Genomic DNA, 20,287 nt, shown 5'->3' with positions numbered 1-20,287 from the left:
TTTAGAGGCCACATTTTCTGCAGACAAGGCCATGGGGATTGTTTTTGTTTCCTTTTAATGTAAACAGAATACACAAATACATTAAAAATCCCAACATGACACAAGAGAATACACACAGATTTATAGAGATATTTACAGGCCCTTGCAAACCCAGAAGGAAACAGGCACCTCTGGTTAAGGGAAGCCTCTCTCTCTACCTCAGTCCCATCCAAAAAATAAGGTGTGCAGCAGCTATAGTAGCCTCTGCTGTTGCCCCTGGATGAAACTGAGGCAGCGGCTGGAATGACATCAGAAACCTCCAGAGCACAACCAAGATGTCAACTTTCTGCTCTTGGCCCTAATATTAAACCCTTTTCCTTGGAAAGCTGACATGCCAAGGCTGCAGTCTTATGAAGAGTCAGCATGACTCTCGAACTCAGATGTGATGACAAGGGGTACCCACCCCTTCCCAGCTTTTGCCAGCCTTGGACTGACCTCAAAATGAGTTGCAACCAACCATGTCCAAGAGAGCAGGGTGGGAGTTGAGGGGAGGAAAAGAAGAGTGGATCCCAAGCAGAGATGACTGCTCAGGAGTAGGATGCTGGGAGAACAGAGGCCAACCACAGGCCCAGCGCTGCTGAGGACACAGTGGGGCTGTGCTGCCACCTGGAGGTGGATGGGAGCACTGCAGCAATGACCAGGACAATCTCTCAGGTGTGTGATCACCCTTTGTTTTCTCACTGCAGCAGCTCTTCCCAGGAAATGGGCTTAGAGAAGACCTCCCTTTCTAACCAGAGGTCATAGTTCATCTGGAAGTCCTCAGGAAGGTCCACCCGCTGGCCCAAAACACTCTGCAGGCAGTTGTCCACTGGCAGGAAGTCAGGGTTGCTGTGGGCTCGGTCGTAGCGCCGGGCATTAAAACGTTCAATATTGGCACGTAGGGCACACTCCTCTGCCTGGAAGTCCCAAGGCCGAGCATCAAGATCTGGGACAAAGCAAAAAAGCATGATTAGGAGCCCAGCCCTACAGCAGTTCTTCATGGATTCCTTGAGGCTCAGAGGCTAGGCTGGCCAGAGTTGAGTGGGGTGATTGTTAACTAGAACCGTGACACCTTGAAGCCCATTCCCAGGAAGATGAATAAGAATTCTTTCCTAGATATAAAGGAGAGTTAGGTCTAAGGAGAAAAGCCAGATCTGAGAAAGGCTTTTATTACAGAGATTATGTAAACCCAGAGAGGGAGAGCCACGTGTGAAACACACTTCTCTGAAGATGAGGTTCTCCCTGGCTCTCTGGGGTTAGAGGCAGGAACCTGGAGATTCCCTCTCATCCTCTCTCAACTCCCTGACCAGGTACTGGGTGCCACCCTGGGCCCACACAAATTGACTGGCATACTGACAGTCATATAGCTACAGTGCTACATGCCAGGAACTGTATCATGGTAACAAGCAGACACAGAAGAGTAAGGGTACATGGGGGGACTGAGTAGATGGAACAGTACATACAGAGGGTCAGAAGTGGGAAATGACATGGCTAATATTTCAGAAGCAAGTACAGTCAGATTCCATCCATATCTATTGATGCTGAACCTGTAACTGAAGGGACTTGAGAATCTGGATTTTGATATCCACAGGTGGTCTTAGAACCAATCCCTGGTGGATACCTGAAGGACTCCTTATACTCGGAACCCTGGGTGTGATGGAGTCTGGACTGACAGCCCTGGGTGTGATGGAGGTAATGAAGTTGAAAAGGAGGATCAGATTAGGGAGGGGGAGAGGGAAGGAAGATGAGTGAATCTCACCTGCTTTGCTTCAGAGTTCAACTCTAATTCTAAGGGAAATAGGAAGCTAACAAAGGATTTTACTCAGGAGGAGAGAGAACAGAATCTGTGTGTTGAAAAGATCACTAGGACTAAGTCTGAAGTGCAGATAGAGGGGAAGAAACTGATCAGAGAGCCAGTCAGAAGCTGTAAGAGTTTAGTTGTCCAGGTGCAGTGGGGATGATAAAGGGGTAGAACCTTAGTGACAATTTCTAGACATGGAATGGCTTGAAGGGGAGAGAGAGAGAGAAACAAAGGATGACTACAGATGCCTAACTTGGGTTGCTTTCCAAGTCTTCCCCAGAGCTCCCATCCTGATGCCAAAAAAGCAGGAGCTGGGCTTCCTGTTCTCGTCTGTTCCTTTCTAGGAAGCTCGGTAGAGAAAGGTTTCTGAGGTACCCTGGGCAGGGAATGAGCTATGTTACCTTTCCCCACACCTTATTCCAATTCTGCTTCATGTGTGATCTCACCATTGCCATATGCCCAGTCGTCGTTCAGCCGATGCCGCACCTTCTGGTAGATGGCAGACATTGTCTTCATGTTGCTCTTGCGCCACTGCCGCCCCAAGTACTTGGTTTGTACCTTGAGCAACTTCAGCACATACAGCTGCATCATGGCTTGTTTCACCTTCAGAGCCCGCTTCAAGATGGGTGCTGACTTGAACACCACCAGCATCTGGGTAGGGCACAGTGGGCAGTCTAGTTGAGGACAGAAGAAATGCAAGCACCACCATTTGCTGCTTCCAGGGTTATATAGACAAGAGTGATGAACCATCTCAGTTTCCCTTGAACTGAGGAGTTTGCTGGTAAATGAGACATTGAGTGCTAAACTGGGAAAGTTCCAGACAAATCAGGATGGTCACCCTAATTATGGGTCACTTCGGAATCTAAAGAAAGCTATGGAGTCCTACCAGAACATCCCCATGTGTACCTACATATAATTTCAGAGAATTCATGGACCTCCCCATTCCAAAGGTATGCTGAGACCCAGGGTTAAGGAAGACCCCAAATCCTGGTCATGTTACCCATCAAGATTAAGAGGATGGAAAAAGAGCTTTTCTTTGAGTGTGGGTTTTTTTTACAGTGCACAATGAAGCCTATTCTGGTTCAACTTGTCAAGAAGAAATCAGGGACCAGCCTTTAATATGCGAGGACATGGCTACAGCAGCAAAGCTAAGTGAGAAGGACAGGGCTGCAGCAGCATGCCCTGTCCTCAAATCCCTTGCTCCCAGAGGGGAGGGGAAGGTACAGGTGTGGCACTCTTCTGTGAATTCCCAATTTCAGATGTGCCAACCATACTGACTCACCATTGTCCTCGAATGCTTCCATTTTGTCAGCTTGTTCAAGATCCGAAGCAGATTGATACAAGAAAAGAGATTCCTCCAGCAAAACTGGTTGTTGTCACCTGCTTCCTATAGGTTAAACCCAGGAACAATCACAACCCTCATAGCTGCAGGGTTCTCAGCAGTTTCCAAAAGGTCCTCAACAAACTTGACACAAAAGACTAGGTGCCCATGCCTCTACCAGCAACTACCTCCTCTCAAAGAAGCCCAAGGGGAACACCACTCTAAACGTTGGCAGGGAATTAAGGGGGTAGTGAGCTTACTAGACTTCTTCTGCAGGAAACATGGGCCATAAAACTGGGGGCTCTGGTTTCAGAGTCTAGTATAGATGCTGAAGGAAGCAATTCTCCTAGACAAGCTCTGGGCCAGCTACCCCTGAAGATCGGCTCCCTGACTGATTATCCCATATATTCAAGTCCTTCCACTCTGGAAGGTCCCTCCCTCCACCCTCTGTGCACTTCTAGTGCTTTAAAAGCCAGGCACTCAGATGTGACCTCTGGTGGAAGGTCCTCTATCCCTGGGTTGGGATGGCAAACTTTGCCAAAGGGGAAGCTAGGGAGAGCCCAGCCACTCACCAGACTCTCTGCAGTCAGCTCTGGCAGCTCGTTCACCACACAGTGAGGGTAATCCAGGACAGAAATGCTGCAGAGGCAAGAGAACCCACACATCCACCATGAACCAGGCCTGGATCTGGTGGAACATCTATGACTGAGATGGTTCCTGGCTCTTCTCCTTGCTTGTTAAAGCAGAAGGAGAGATCTACCTTGTTTGTCCCACCCCAATTTCCCTCACTGTAAGACGAGGACATATCTACTATAAGGGAACTTGAAAGGGCCTCCGGTGGGTGGACACTGATTTGTAATCTTATAAGGGATAGAGACTCTAGTGCAGCCTTTCCCATAGCAATAAATCTGGGGGGCTGGAGGGGAGATACAGCTCAAAGCAAATAATTTATGCTAAGTCCCACTCAAGATGGTGTCCTGGCTGGCAATTATCCTATGGTGTCTCCTATTGATAAGCAGGCACTCTCAAGTGCAGGTAGTACTAGGTAGTGTGAGTGCATTTGTGTGTGTAAGAGTTAGCAGGCAGGGCTATACAGTTCATATATTCAAAAGAAGGATGGCCCAGATGGTCTCTTAAAAAAACAAAACAGTGCTAAAGGGATAATGAAGGTACCACTGGAGCCCAGGTGAGAGCCCCCAGCTCATACACATACTGAAGTCATCTGTCACTAGATTAGTTAGACTCAGATTTGGCACACTGACTTTTCTTCAGGCAGGAGCCCTATCTTATTCATCATTATGCCTGGTGTCTGGCAGAGTTCTGGCTCAGAGGTACTGGAAAAATATTAGCTGAATGGACTCAGTGGGAGAGAACAGCTAGGAGCCTTGCCATCTGGCCATACCCACTCCTTCCTGGTCCCTGGTCCCCATCACCTGTTCTTGGCAGTGATGTAGGACATGATGTTTTGATTGAAGAATTTTAGGATCAAAGGGATACAGTTGGCAAACACCAAGTGCTGGGCCATGTATTCAAACTGAAACCAATAGAAAAAAACAAAACAAAAAGACAAAAAAGCATGTCCCTCAATACGTTACCCTCTTTCCTCTAGTCATACAAAGTCTAGATTAGAGGTCAGTGTCTTCAAACATTCATGTAGAGGTCAAGTGGGTCCAAAGGCCAACACCCCACTTTTTCAAGCTGGAGAAGCAATATTGCTTGAGGCTTCTGCCCAGCAGACAGGAAGGAAGGTCCTGCACGTACCTGATAGATGTGGTTCAACTTAAAGTGCTTCAGCAGCAGCAGAAGCAAAGCAGAAATGGCCTTAACGATGACCTCTTTGTGGCGATTCACATCCACTCCCAGCTTCATGCTTTGCAACACTGTGGTGCTGAAAACACAGGTGTGCACATGAGTTGCCGGCATGCACTGCACCTCTTTCTAAGTGCACACAGAGGAGATGGATTACTGAGTCCTCTGGGCAAAGGTCCCCATGGTCATCTCAGAAGTCAGATCTACTGCTTCAACCACCTCCCAAGCAATCTAACTCTGCACAGTTTATTTTTTCTCTGTGATGCCCCCAAATACATTCTTAGTCTATTTCTCTGCTGTTTTTTCCAACATAGATTTCCCCTTTTCAAGATCACCCCTAAACTTTAGCTGCTATATTCACCTGAATTCCCCAAAGTGTGTTCTGTAGCATTGAAAAAAAAAGTAGGGCTGGGGATGTGGCTCAAGCGGTAATGCGCTTGCCTGGCATGTGCAGGGCGCTGGGTTCAATCCTCAGCACCACATAAAATAAAAAATAAAGATATTGTGTCCGCTGAAAACTGAAAAAGTAAATATTAAAAAATTCTCTCTCGCTCAAAAAAAAAAAGTAAAAAAAAATGTGGAATAAAGTAAATAAAGTTTTTAAGTCAGATAAATTTAGGAAGCACCAAGTTAAATCAGTTTCTTAATTCAGGACTTTTCATTGTAAATCTGAGTAAGAAAAAATACAATATTTAACTCTGGAATCTTTTTTTCCTAAGACTATCAAGATGGCCTAGTGTTATGTGATTCTCCCTTTTGTATTTGCCAATCCTGCCTCCTCCCTCACCTGACCATTACTGCCAGACATCAGGGCCACAGCCACCAGAAAGGTGAGCTAAGAACTTGGCAGCACTGGCAGGTAGACAAGATGATTAGGTGAGGGCCCCCCTCCTTCTTAATGTGGAACACAAGCTTGGTTTGTACTCACAAAGAGAAGAGGTCAGCCCAGGGAGGAGGAACCCTTAGGGCTTCACTCTATTTCATGAGACATTTTCCAGGATTCTGCCAGTTCACTGGCCAATGGGAGACTCCATACAGGAACAGACAGCTATGACTGGCAAACTACCCAGAAACTGACCCTACCATTCCAGGTATCCCAATTACATGGCTTTGGAGGTAGAGCTCTGGAAAATGTCATAAGCTACTCTATCCACTTACAAAAGAGGAATGACTTTTCCAATTCACCCAGGAGTTCACTCAGTAGCAGAGTCTACACTAAAATCCAGGCCAATGGGTCTAAAATCATCTCCCCAACTAGTGAAACTACTGAAGTCAGTAGTGAGTCAGAAATACCCTCAAGTTAACCTGCAGGGAAGTCAGGACCAAAACAGAAACCAACCTAAAAACTATTTGCCTTTTGCCCTCTGCCCCCAACCTGCTCCATTCACAGGAATGACACTCACGGCATTTCTTCAGGTAGGACATCTGCTAGGATGTTGATTGAGTCTGTTTTGGCTTTTGAGGTGGGAGCTGCGGCCAGCAGAATCTTCAGGAGAGCAATCTGGGAAGAACAGACTGCTCAGACACATGTGAGAGCCCAAGATCAGGACAAAGTCCAAAGAAGCAGTGTTCCTATAGGTCCTCAGGTGGCAGGAGCCTCAAGAAAGGCTGGCCAGTGAGGTGGGAAAGGGATCCCACTGCAGGTACCTACTGGTGGCTACTGAGAGGGATCCTGCACACACAGCACTCACCATATACTGAGGCAGACTGGGGAGCAATCCTTGGTAGAGGGTTTCTGCAGGGACTTGTTCAACTTCCTCTTCTCCCTTTTAACACAAAGAGTACAAACACAAAACTCCAGTCCAGGCTACAATCTCCTGAGCCAGCTTGCTAGCTGGCTGGAGAATTCTTAAGTTATCAACGTAGGGACTGGGGTTGTGGCTCAGTGGTAGAGCGCTTGCCTGGCATGTGTGAGGCACTGGGTTCGATTCTCAGCACCACATACAAATAAATAAAATAAAGCCCATTGACAACTAAGAAAATATTAAAAAAAAAAAAAAAAGTTATCAACGTAAAGAATGACATTGGTGATAATGACAGCAAAATGCACACAGGCAGTACACTAGATGCTTCACTTAATAATAACTAACTTAATCCTTATTATAACCCTGTGGAGAAGGCAATAGTATTCCCATTTACAGGTAGGGAAACAAAGCAGAGAGAGAGATAGGCACATGCACAAGTTGCCACCCACTGACTGGTGGAGCTGGTACTCAGAATCAGGTGCCTGGCTCAGAGCTTGCACTCAATACCCTTATGTTAGACATGCACCAGGCACAGGGCTGAGTCCCAACACAGGACCTACGGACATCTGGGGACCCTGTGGGCAGAAGGCTGCAACTCACCCCTGAGAGAGGAGAGCGAAGGTACTCCTCCTCCATCTGCGCCTGGACCTCTGCAATCGATGTGTACTTGTGCTGGGTAGAGACAGGAGAGGGGGCACTGGGGAAAACAGCCCTCGAGCTCTGACCACACTCCCTACCCCTTGGCAAAGACGCATACATTTTTCTTCACACATGGTCTTCTAGAAGAGGGCGAAGTTACCACAAAGACCCCCAACTAAAATTTCAAACCCAAAATATTTCTGTAGGTGAGAACCAGGATAAAAAGCCCACAGTAGATTAGAGAAAAAAAAAAAAAAAAAACAAAAGAGGGAAAAGGGCTTCTAGGTAGCTACAGTGATATTAAAAAAAGCTATTAAAAGCAAAAACAAGTATATACTAAAAAAGCTTAGCTGCAGAGGCTGGGGTTGTATCTCGGTGTAGAGGATTTGCCTAGCATGTGTGAGGCATTGGGTTCAATCACCAGCACCATGTAAAGATAAATAAATAAAGGCATCGTATCTATCTTCAACTAAAAATATTAAAAAAGAAAAACAAAGCTTAGCTGCACAGACACCACTTGTTGCTACAAATTTCAAAAATGTTTCCAAAATATACAGTTAACACTCTAGATATAGGGGAGCACACTAGGGGAGACAGCTCTTCCCCACACTGGATGTCACCTCCCATGTGGAAGGTTTAACACTCTGGTCTTTCCCTGCCCCTTCTTCTTACCCATTGCTCTCCTCTGTGATTGGGGACTATGGGACAGAAACAGGACAGTCTTAGCCTTATCCCTTTCTCCATCCTTTTGAGAATTTGCTGGCCTGCCTGCTGAGAACTGACAGCTTGTCCCCTTCCTACTCCTCCACCAATCCCAGCCTGGGTCTGGGTATATGAGCCTGCCTAATTCTGAAAGTATGATATTTGGAAACTAAATATGGTTTTCTTAAGCCTCATTCCTCAATTGCTCCATGAGCAGAAAAAGCTGGCTCTGCAATTTTCATCTGCCTATTCCTCTATCTGCCTACTCCTCTACCTGAAAATGTGGGCAAGAAAAAGGGTTTTGCTAGACCCCTTAAAACCCCAATGACCGGCAGGTAAAATACTCTCTAATGAATGGCTTAGTGCCAAACAAAAACCTAGCTTCAAGCCATCAAACCTATGAAGAGCTGCTTCCCAGGCTGCCCTGCTCTGGCTCTTGTTGGCAGGCAGACAACAGTCCTGAAAAGCTGTTCCCTCAGGCTGGGCTCACTTTACTCACTGGGGATCAAACAGACCAAAGGCTCACCCAGAGCCACTTACCTGTTTCAGAGTCTTGATGCTTTCGTGGATTGGCCTGGGCAGCCCCACCACTGTGTTGGTGTCGCTGGAGAACAAAGAAGGCCTGTGATAAGCCTTGACATCAATTCATCCCGGTCCCCACACACCAAAGGCCAGGAGAATGAACTTTGAAAGAAACTCAGATTGCACTTACCTGCCTAGAGTGTAACCTATGAATTTGCTGCGGCTGGACTCGAGGAACATCTCAATGTCCTTCTCTCTGCCAAAGGAAACAAGAAAGGTTTTAACAAACACTACTTTAAGGTGTCTCAGTTAATAGAAATAGAATATCCAGAAACTGTGAACCAGGAGAAGGAAAAGTCTCTCAATTATTTTTCCTTTTCAAAAAGGATGAAAAATCAGAAATTCTTCAGCTATTTTGTTGTTCTTGATAGTTTTGTTGAGTTAACAAGCTACAAATATGTGCAACTATTTTACTCATAAAATTAAGATGATAGATACATCAAACTTCAAAGCATACTTTTATTCAGACAGTACTAAATCTTTCAATAGGCTTTCTTAAATATTTAACATTCTTAAACACAGACATATAAACCACTGACTTTTCATGTGGGTCAGTTTCCTGTCTCAAACAATGCACACTTGCATTTTATGATGACCTATTCTGCATTCACCTCACAGAATACTGAAAACTGAAGTTTTATCTGGATTAATAAAGTGATTTTTATATCTTTTCATATGCTCCTCTATTTCTTAAATTACTTCCCATCAAAAAAGATACCATTTTTGTATCTCCAGGTATCCTCCCATTTGTCAATTCACCCCCATATATCTCAAATATCTTAATTATGGTTCTGAGGAAACCCTTCCTGAATCTATTATTTTTCTGTCTAGCATGTACAAGGCCCCCAAGTTCTATCCCCAGCACTGAAAAAAACAAATGAACAAATACATACAACTTCAGGATAGGCAGGAATCGATTTGCCCAAATAATTTTTACTTTTTTCCTTATTCTTCTTCACTAGCAAGTCTGACCAAATGCTAACTCAGATTACTAACTTGGAAGCCATATAAGGGCCACTTTGTGAGAGACCAAGGCCAACCTTAGAAGTCCCGAAGACAACACAAGGTACTTTAAGAGAGCCTTGTCCCAAAGCCAATTTCAGCCTAGCCCAACAAAGGACCATGCATAGGGACTCAGGCCAGATGCTGGCCTCAGGGTGTGAGGGCTCTGGCTTCAGAAGCCAAGTATGTTCTGGAAGTCTGAGACTCACCTGACCTTGGGAGCCCATGGAAGCCCCTTTGGGCAGGTAAGCCTGTCAGTCTGGGGGTGTTGTAGTGGGGGAGGCATCACCTCATCACGCTCAAGGGGGAATGTCTCCCCCTCCAGACTGTTGTCATCGTCATTCTCCTCTTCTTCTTCTCGAGAGTCATCAGCCTTGTAAGGATCACGCTCATTGAAGGCATCTAAATTGTCCTGTTTTATCAGAGCCTAAAAACAAAGGGAAGGGAGGTGAGGAATCCAGAGCCAACTGACAAGATGGAAAAAGGAAATGCAGGGAGTGTGGCTAGAACACAGAAAGGTGTCAGGCAGAGAGTTGAGAACAGTGGAGAACCCAGAGAAGTAGTCAAAACTGGAACCAAATGACAAATCATTTTTTGCTCTAACCCCTCAAAACTGCCATGTCCTGAGTACCACTGTACACTGGGTCTGGGATGAAGATAACATCCCTGTTGTGGAGGCATTTGTTGATCAGAGCAGATTCTCAGCACCTACTCCTCCAAGGACAATGCTGTTGCCTGTGTGCATCTCTAGAGCCCTCAGAGTCCCAGGACTTTCTGTTACCTTACCTTGTGCTCCCGACGGCCCCGTTTCTGCTGCTGCTCAATCAGGTCTGACGCAGATGCTGGTGGGGAGGCAGCTCTCATGTTGCGGATCACTTTGATGCTGTCCTCAGGCAAAGGAGGTAGTCCCAGGAGGGTACGCTTCTCAGCCTTCATGCTCTGCAGCTCCTCAAAGCCACCCAGTGTGCACTGCATCAGACAGGGATGCAAAGCCAGGGTCATAATGTCCATCAGGTTGGTCCCTGATCATGGTGTCAGACTCAAAAAGCACAGGTGACATCATGATGACCTGTCTTTACAGACACCCACACATCCTCTGAACAAGGAACTAAAGCTACCCCCTAAAGGAGAATCCAGTGACTCTGGCAAGGGAGAGGAGAAAAAAACAGCAAAGAGTAAAATACCAGTTGATGGAACCTAGTGCACACACTTAACTCTCTACATGTGACATATTCTTCAGTTCTAAAAAGCAGCAGACTGGAAACCCCATCCCTTTCAGTTTCTAGAAAAGCTAGCAGATGCTTGCTTTAAAAGTTGTGTGTGCCAGTTGTCAAAGTCCAACTAGAAACATACTGTTGGTTGTTCAAATTAAGAGGGCGGGAGGACAAAAACATCTAAACATCTCCCTAAAAGCCCAAACTACATTTTAAGCTACTTAGTATCATTGTCCCTGAGCAACTCAGCTTTTCTTTGGCTTCAGTGAGGCTTTGTGAGGAACCAGCAGGATGTGTGGCCAAGATAAAACATGTAGATGACTTCTAAGGGGCCTGAAGCTCCCTAATCCCTGGCTGCAGAAAGGGACAGGCCTTCGAGAGAGAAGCATCCTCCTGGAGGAAAGGGCTCCTGATTGGCCAAGGTGGTTGCTGACAATACCCGCAAGACAGCCCCTGCCCCATGCTCTCCCCAGCTAGGCAGTTTCATACCAGACCCTGAGGAAAACAGAGGCTAGCTCAGGGCTCATCCTGGCTTCTCTTAAGTGACATCTGATAGAAAGACCCCCCAACTATACCAGCTTTAATGGCCTCAAATCACTTTCCAAACTCCAGGTGTGGGAGGTGATTTCTGAGAGGTGCCATGTCTGGGGTGAAGCTATTCTATGACTGAGAAAATAGCATCAAGGGGTCAGGAAGCCAATCTATTTTGACTCAAAAGCTGTTTTGGCTGTTGGGGGCCAAAAGACATTTCTTTTGTCACCTCCTTTTAGGAGCTTTTTATAATTTAACACCAATGGGGTTACATTTTCACATAATTCAGCATTCAAAAGCAAATGTAGTCATTTCTAATTATCCATGGGGGACTGGTTCCAGGACCCCTTCCCAAACCCCTCCCCCAGGTGGTTACCAAAATCTGCAAATGCTTAAGTCCCTTATATAAAATGGTGTAATACTTGCATATAACTTAGGCACATCCTCCTGCATACTTTAAATCACGTCTAGATCACTTATAATATTTAACACAAAGTAAATGCTACATAAACTGTTGTTATACTGTATATTTCAGGGAATGATAAGAAAAAAGTTTACATATTCAATACAAATACATTTCCCCCTAAATATTCTGGATCCGAGTTGGCTGAATCCTTGGATGTGAAATGAATGGCTGACTGTACAAGGTATCCCTCCTGTCCCATCCCCAGCACCTGAGAGTTCCCCCTAAGAAGGTGCTCACCAATACTGTCTTCCAGAGTAGCAAGAGAACTTTCTTCATGGGAAAGTGGGGAGCATGGCCACTGCAAAATTTGGTCACCATCCCAAACAGCATGATGGCAAATGGCTCATTGTTGTACAGCGGGGAGCCTGGAGGTAACCCAAGGGCATCAGAACCACAGGCAGCAACAAAACCCTCCCAAAGCCCTCTAGTCTCAGCTCCCAGGCAGGGCCTCTAAGAGGATCCCCAGGGCCTTACCCAGCTCGCCTCTGAAGGTCTGTCGCATTGTCCTCCACTCAGCCTTGTCGCCCTCATACTCCTGGTGAACATTCTCCACAATCAAGTACATGATGTTGAGCAGAACCCTGAGCACAAGAGCCAGCTCATAACGGAGTAGGACAGGGGACAAAGGGGCACCCTTGGCTTCCTCACATCCCAGCTAACACAAAAATATCTGTGTACAAAGGCTAGCTGGTGGAGGAAGGCTGTAATGCAAAGAAAACTAAGAAAAGTGACAAGCTGTGTCTTCCACCAAGCAAAAGAATGCTAAAGGATTTCCCTCCTCATGCTTCCTTCAGAGTTTCATTGCTCTGGCTAGGACCAGATCTTACTCTGCCTTGTATTTCATATCTAAAAAAGTGCTTACTCAAAGCAGGTGCTTACCAAGTGATTGGGGGGAATAAATGAGTATGAAAAAAAGGCCAAAAGAACTTACTGACCTAAGCTTCCTGGAATGGGAAAACCAAGGAGGTGTGAGTGAGTTATGGGGGTCAAAGCAGGACAGGAGCACAGCAAGAACAAGAAGAGTTTACAATGATGGAGTGGAAATCAGGAGGTGATACCAAGGGACCTTAATACATGGGGAACACCACAAATATCCAGTCTGAAAAGTTTCCAAATTCACCAAAAGAGACAGATTTCAACCCTCAAATGTAGAAAGGTGATCTCATTCCTTAGCAGTTGCTATTACTTCCTGTGAAGCCATGAAACATTGTGAAGTGGCTAGAACTAATGAGTGTAGATAGGAATCAAGCTGTGCACATGAGAAGGTGGGAGGCCAGGGAGCAACATTACGTTTCATTCAAATGTAAAATACTCCACAAAAAGTCTTAGTAGTGTGGGCTGGACTTAACTGTGGCTCTTAAGTATCTTGACCATGGATTTCCTCTATTTTCTAGACCTCCGTCATAGGTAAAGCCTTCAGCAGGACTAACTACTCACACTGAGCCCATCACACCTGCAGATTAGTATGTGCAGAAGGAATGCACCCACAGTCAGGAAACCCAAAGATACCCTCCCACACTCTGCTCTGAGCTCATTCTCTGGCTAAAGCTCAAGGTGCCCAGGTTTGCTGCTTGCTTCACCTCAGGTCTGTGCTGTCAGCCAGGGAGATGGCAGGCTTCCTCACCGCACTGCTGCACGCAGCACTGTTGCTGCAGGAGAGATACAAGAATCAGCACTTTTGCCAGCAAAGCAGTGATAAGTGATGCCCCACAAGAATGAACTGTCTCATGGGGGAACCAAATGTTATGGTGTGTGCTTAGACTGCATAAGAGGTGACAGAACAATGGTTAGGAACTTAGGCCCTGGACCAGACAGCCAAGGTTTGAATCCTGACTCTAATACTTACTATGTACATTTAGCCAAGGTATCCAACTTCTCTGTACCTCAGTTTCTTCATTTATAACATGGGGGTGATAATAGTAGCCATGTCATTAACATGAATCAGTACATGTGACATCCTGAACAATGCCTGGGACGTGTAGCATTCAGTGTTCTTAATTATTATTACTGAAGGCATTACCCTTAAATGAACAGCAGTTGACCTACTCAGTGGACAAGGGACAGGCTAAAGTAGGCTTGAGCCCACATGTCAGACTTGTATCTGACCTCCTACCAAAAGGAAAAGTCCAAGGAAAATACAGGGTTCAAAAAGGAGTTCAAAATGAGAAGCTGTCTGACTGGTGCATTAGGCCTGGGCAGGAAGCTCCAGTGTTAGGAAGCTGCAGGAACCTGTCATTAATCTTTATTAGTCTTTAAGGTGTGGTTGAACAACTTCCTCATTATTCAACCCCTGCTAGTCAAAACAGCCTGGAACCAGACCCTCAGCCCCAGGTAGCCCATTTACCCTTCTCAAAGTCAGTCAGTCTGCCAGTTCTGTCCCCCTTCCCCTTCCTTGCTTTCCCTACTCAAGCCCTGCAAGCAGAGGTGCTCACTCTATTTCCATGTTGAGGAGCTCCACCAAGGCATTGAACGTGCCCACCTCCAGGAGCAGAAAGATGTTGTAGCGCATCCAGAACTGCACCTCAGCTTCTGAGCCGCACTCCCCAAAAGTTCCTGAAAACACAGGGCAAAGTTTGCCAAGCAACTCCACACATTTGACTGAGCTACATCACTGGCAGAGGTACCAGGGGTCCCTGAGGAAGCCCACACAGTACCTTGGGCAACATAGAGAATTGCTCGAGCCACCTTGAGTCTCTTCTCCCGGGCAGTGACTTCCAAGCCATCCAGGAGCCTCATGGCATGGGTATGGTGCTGGTTGGTGTCCAACTCGGTCCACTTCTTGTCTGTCACTGCAGGGCAAGAGATCAGTTATATCTCAGCCCAGAAAAATCCTCACAATGGAATGAATTCAGTGTTATTCCTCAGGATTGGTATCACTACAGGACCAATATACTCCCTATGTAAGGAATATGGTCACAATGCTACTCTATGAATTTGAATTTCTCAGAAAGTGTGCATAAGGCCCACTCTAAATGTTACATCTAGGATGATTTAAGGTCATTCATATGACTAAGATAAACCCTACAGCTCTCCTGATGCAAGGTGAAGGGAATCAAAAAGTCTCACCATGGATCCGGAAGTCTTCCTCAAAGCACTTCCGATTCATCAGGAATTCTGGCCCTTCTGTGTAGCTGTAAAGCTCTGTCAAGAACAAATCTCATCATCAGCTGCTCCACGACTACATTCCATACCAAGTCTCACATGAAGCAGGGTGGGTAAGGCATTTGTTTCCAATCCCAGCTCTGTTCCTTAATCACAGGGACTCTTGGGCTATATTCTCTATGACTTAGTCGTCTGAAGTACACAATGGACAGAATGGTGACCTGCCTCATAGCTTAAAACCAGAAAGTCAGTGAAGTATAAATCTGAGCACTTCAGTCTGATGTGTATCTATCCCACCATGCCAGCAGCTAACCATCACCCTAAACACAGGTCTCCCAAGTGCTACATTCTGAGTAGAATCTATATTATGGGGGCTGAAAAAACAACTCACACTGATCACCTTGCACAAGAGCAACAATGGCAGCAACAGATGTGCACAGATGCAAGCACATTTACCAGCATCCCTCATGACCCATTGCTTTAAGAGAACACTGTCAGGGCGAGGGTATGTGTTCAAGGAGCATCACGGTCCCACACTGGGACTGGGCTGACAACAAATAGATGCTTCATAAAAGTAAAGGGCAATTCAAAGTTATGAGATATGCAGGGCTTGAATCTAATAATTAATACTTGTTTTATACATGCCATTGAGAGATCTAACTAGGTAAAACAATGAACTCCAAAATAATATTCATTCTTAATTTTCTTACAGACCAAATAAGAAAAAACTACCCTCAAATAACACGAAGCATTTTTTCAGGTAAAAAATGCTTTACCTGAGAGCTCCGCAGCCCATTTGTCTGTGTCAGCATATTCAAACTCCAGGTCTGGAGACTCAGAATAACCCTGTTGATAAAAGGAGGGAGCTTTCCGTGAAAGACTATCCTGAGTGGTTTCCAAAGGAAAAACAAATATGCTTCAAGAGACACTGCTATATTATAGGATATCATTGCCTCTACTTTTTTTATGTTTATCATACTATTTTTTATCTCTGGGATAGCCCAATTCTCACTGTTAAACCTTCTCAGAACAACTAATACTTTGTTTTCAGAGCACTTATCAAAATTTATAATTATATACTGATGTATTTGTTTAGTGTCTGCCTTTCCATGAGAATAGCAATTTTGTCCATTTTATTCACCAAATCATTCCACAGTTGTCTAGCAAGGTACCTGGCCGGAACGAATGAGAGAATGCATGGTTTACATTCAAATACATACATGTTCAATGAACAAACATAAAGCTTCTACTTTGTGCAGGGAATGATCACTCCATATAGTGGTAAAAAATCCAGAAGCCTCACTTCTTTCTGGCTAGTAGGTTATCAACAGTTCTGGACAAAATGAGTACTGAAACCCTCAGCTTTCCTGCCCATGTCTCAGATTTCTGTGACAAGTGACAGGGAAGGCAAAAATGGAACACATTGGTTTCCCTCCCACACAGAGGAGACAATATGCCAAAAACAATTTTTTAATGCTAGAGACAGGTGATCACTAATAACATGCCATCTTGGATGCTCTGTACTGGGAAGAAAAATGAAGTGAGGAAGAGACAGGTAAAATTCTTAGGTTTAATTAAGATTTACTCCAGGGGCTGGGGGGTGTCCACTCAGTGGTAGAGCAACTGTTTAGTGTATACAGGCCCTGGGTTCAATCCCCAGCACCACAGAAAAAAGGAAAAGAAAGAAGTTGGGTGCAGTGGTGCACACATGTTAATCCCATCTACTCAGGAGGCTGAGGCAGGAGGATCACAAATTCTAGGCCAATCTGGGCAACTTAGTGATACCTATATTAAAATAAAATAAAAGGGCAGGGATGTTGCTCAGTGGTAGAGTGCTTGCCTGGCAATATGGAAGCCCTGTGTTCAATCCCCACTACCACAAAAACAAATAATAGTTTAAAAATTAAATAAAAAGTTTAAAAATTTACTTGGGAAGACAAAGACCACTTACAAGCAAGAACTCTACTTCTTTTTTTTTAAATTTTTTTTTAGTTGAATAGACACAGTACCTTTGCTTTACTTATTTATTTTATGTGATGCTGAGGATCGAACCAGTGCCTCACATGTGCAAGGCAAGCTCTCTACCACTGAGCCACAACCTCAGTCCCTCTACTTCTTTTTCATAGACAATAGTGTACACTTTCACAAGTTACTGAGCATCAGTTTCTTCATTATGAAATGGGGATGATAAAAATCTACTTTGAATGTTTTTACAGACTGATTAAAATTATGTAGCACAAGAGCTGGGGTTGTGGCTCAGTTGTATAGTGCTTGCCTAGCATGTGTGAGGCACTGGGTTTGATCCTCAGCACCAAATTAAAAATACTACTACTAATACTACTACTACTAATAAAGTTATTATGTCCATCTACAACTAAAAATATTCTTTTTAAATTATGAGGCACGAAATAAATGGTCATCAAATGTTAGCCTCCTTGTCCTCCAGATATGATTAGGCTCCCAAAATACTGACAAGAGAAAGAGTGTATTATAAGTAACTCTAAGTCATGAATTTAATAGATAGGTCTCCCTGTCTGTTTGACTGGCCTTCCATGTGTTGAATCTATGTGGATATTAAAGGGTAGAAAGAGAAATTAAAATGCATCATAGAGGTTAGGAGTGCAGGTCAGTGACAGAACAATTACCTAGCATACACAAGGCCCTGAATTCAATCCCCTACACCACTAAATAAATAAATTGCAATAAAGAATATTTTTATCTGACCATTCATGGCCACTTATGAAAATGTAAAACTATTTTTTAAAATGAGGGTTGTAGGTGTAGCTTAGCAGTAATCACTAGGCCCTGGGTTTGATCCCCAGCTCCACATACACACACAGATAACTCCTGCTAGTGGGGTGGCACATGCCTGTAATCCCAGCTACTCTGGAGAGTAAGGCAGGAGGATCAGAAGTTTGAGGCCAGCTTCAACAACTTAGCAAGAACTTCAGCAACTTAGCAAGACACTGTCTCAAAATAAAACATAAAAAGGACTGGGGTGTTAACTCCCTAAAACAAAACAACAACAAAAAAATCCCTTAATGATCAGAAGATGGATTCACCCTCACCAATTTCCTAATCCTCCACACTTGAAAAACTGCTGAATAGACACCATTGATGTCCCATCATCCCATCATGGAAAGACTCATAAATGGTTGGCTTCTTTGCTTCTTCAATTATTTACTTAAAACTCAAGGTTCCGCTATTTGGGGCTTGCCCATTTTTCACATTTTACTAGAGGAGTGGGCTTACAACAAAAAAACAGATGATTGAGAGAAACTGATTGTATAGGTCTAAAGACAGTATCTTCATTCTTTGGTATGAGCTGGAACATCATGCTTGGACAATGAGGAACTCCCTCTCATTAAATAACGCCAGACTGTTGATCAGCCTAGGAGCTGACTCAGGTGAAGAGGACCACATAGTAAGTACTCTGGGAACAGGCTGATTAAGAAGCCCTAAAACTCTGCAAAGTGTGTCTTCATTCACGAATTCTGCAAAGGGAAGAAGTGGGAGGAATTTTAACTTAGGGCGAGGTGAATAGTCTGCTCCAGACTACGGTGTCTCAATAAGAGGAGGCAGGGCTCACTTAGAAGAGGAGGGAATTCTGCGCCCTAAAGTATGTTTTAAAATGTGTATTTCTGATCTTCAACGGCTCAGCATCAGTCGCACTGGTAACATCAAACACTAGGCACCGTCTGCCAGTTTCCTTAGCCTGCATTAGTTAAATCGGAGGGACGCGGGATTATTTCCCCTGCTACTCTCGCAACCGCTGTCCACACAGCTCTAGTATTGATAATGGGCCCTGTTCGGCTTCTAAGTGATTTCTAAACCCTTGTTTATGGTCTCTTTCCTGCCAATACGCGCGATCCACCGCACGCCCAGGAACAGAGGCCCAAGATAATTAGGGGTTGGGGGCGCGGCTGCCGACCTCCAGGGCACCAGCAGACCCGCGGCTCTTCACCCTAGGACGGGACTGGACCAGAGGCCCCGCCCACGCCCCTGGCCCCAGGCAAGCAAGCGGGGCGATCAGTGGCTTCAGTCACAGTGGAGGAGATCGCGGCTGGGGTCCCGCCTTCACGCCTCCATCTCCTGGAGCTGCAGCCTCTCTTGAAACTCCTTTCGCTATAAAGTGACAACTCCCCGACCCGACCCGACCCTCCAAGCCCTCTGGCAAGACCAGCTTGGCCCTGAAACGGCCCGGGACCCCGCCGCCGCCCACTCAGTGCTGGCCTCTCCCCCGCCAAGCTCCTGACCTCCGAGTCTTTGCGCTGGTTGCGATTGAACTCTCGGGTTTTGCCCCCGGGCAGGAGGCCCCCGCCGGCCCGCGGTGCCCCTGGTGGAGGCTGCGCGGTTGCGGGCGGCGGAGGTGGCGGTGGCTGGGGCTGCTTGTTGTTCACAATCAGCGGGCCAGGAACACCGGCTGCCGGCTCCATCTTGGCTGCTCCACACCCCCAGCTCAATTCACGGATAGTTGCAGTCATGCAATTCTCGCGTTAGTTCCTCCAGGAAATTTCTCTGGTTGCCATATTGAGTGTGGCGGCAAGCTCTGTAAGCCATCTTGGCTTCTACACACTTCCCGAGATTCCCACTGCCAGAAAGCGCTCCCTTTTTTGTTATATTCAGTTTTCCCCTCCTTCCAATTCCATTTAGATGCCATTTTATATATAACAACTCCTTTAGTTCCTTAAATCTAGTTGCCCGTCTAATATCACTTTGCACTTATCAGGGTCATATCCTTGTAGAAGACATGGGAAATACAGTAGTGAACAAAAGGATAGGATCCCAGCCTTCATGGAGTTTACATTCACATGGGGGAGATAATGCAAACAATGAATAAATACATTTTTTTAAAAAATATTTTTTACTTGTAGTTGGACACAATACCTTTATTTCACTTATTTATTTTTATGTGGTGCTGAGGATCGAACCCAGGGTCTCACATGTGCAAGGCGAGTGCTCTACCACTGAGCCACAACCCCAGCCCCATAAATACAGTTTTGACAAAAAACTAATCATTCTGCTAATCATGCATTCAGTAAGCATTTAATAATTGTCTCCTGTGCTCCGGCAAGTGGGATAGAATGGGACACTAGTCAAGTTTCTACACTGATGGTACTTTACAGTGCTTGGTGGGCCGGACAGTAAACAATTATATATATTAGGGAAATAATAAGAGAAGAAGGAACAGAGACTATGGTTACTGGGTACAGGGGTGTAGGTGAATAATAACTACTCATGTACAGTAGGATAACCACGGTTGACAATTAATGACTATTTCAAAATGGGTAAGGAAATAATAGTGGAGCAGGCTGGCCCAGGCTTGTAATCTCAGAGGTTTGGAAAATTGAGGCA

At 45.3% G+C, this 20,287-nt stretch overlaps 1 protein-coding gene across 1 annotated transcript; it reads right to left on the bottom strand.

Moving 5' to 3' along the window:
* Nucleotides 1–38: 38 nt before the first annotated feature.
* Nucleotides 39–19,394, bottom strand: Strip1 (striatin interacting protein 1). The gene is made up of 21 exons (XM_015505089.2): nt 19,189–19,394; nt 15,709–15,778; nt 14,897–14,971; nt 14,485–14,619; nt 14,263–14,383; nt 13,411–13,479; nt 12,305–12,411; nt 12,068–12,195; nt 10,406–10,588; nt 9,829–10,046; nt 8,748–8,813; nt 8,576–8,639; nt 7,295–7,366; nt 6,641–6,715; nt 6,353–6,450; nt 4,902–5,028; nt 4,574–4,674; nt 3,713–3,779; nt 3,102–3,206; nt 2,266–2,470; nt 39–964 (listed from the first exon to the last, which is right to left on the bottom strand). Exons 1-21 carry the CDS (start codon nt 19,366–19,368, stop codon nt 717–719), a joined length of 2,514 nt encoding a protein of 837 aa, XP_015360575.1. The 5' UTR covers nt 19,369–19,394; the 3' UTR covers nt 39–716.
* Between the last annotated feature and the right edge of the window lie 893 nt (nt 19,395–20,287).

Source organism: Marmota marmota, unplaced genomic scaffold (assembly GCF_001458135.2).
Source record: "Marmota marmota marmota unplaced genomic scaffold, marMar, whole genome shotgun sequence".
NCBI lineage: Eukaryota > Metazoa > Chordata > Mammalia > Rodentia > Sciuridae > Marmota > Marmota marmota.
The sequence above is the reverse complement of the archived record's forward strand: the minus strand, read 5'-3'. Positions and strand labels throughout refer to the sequence as shown.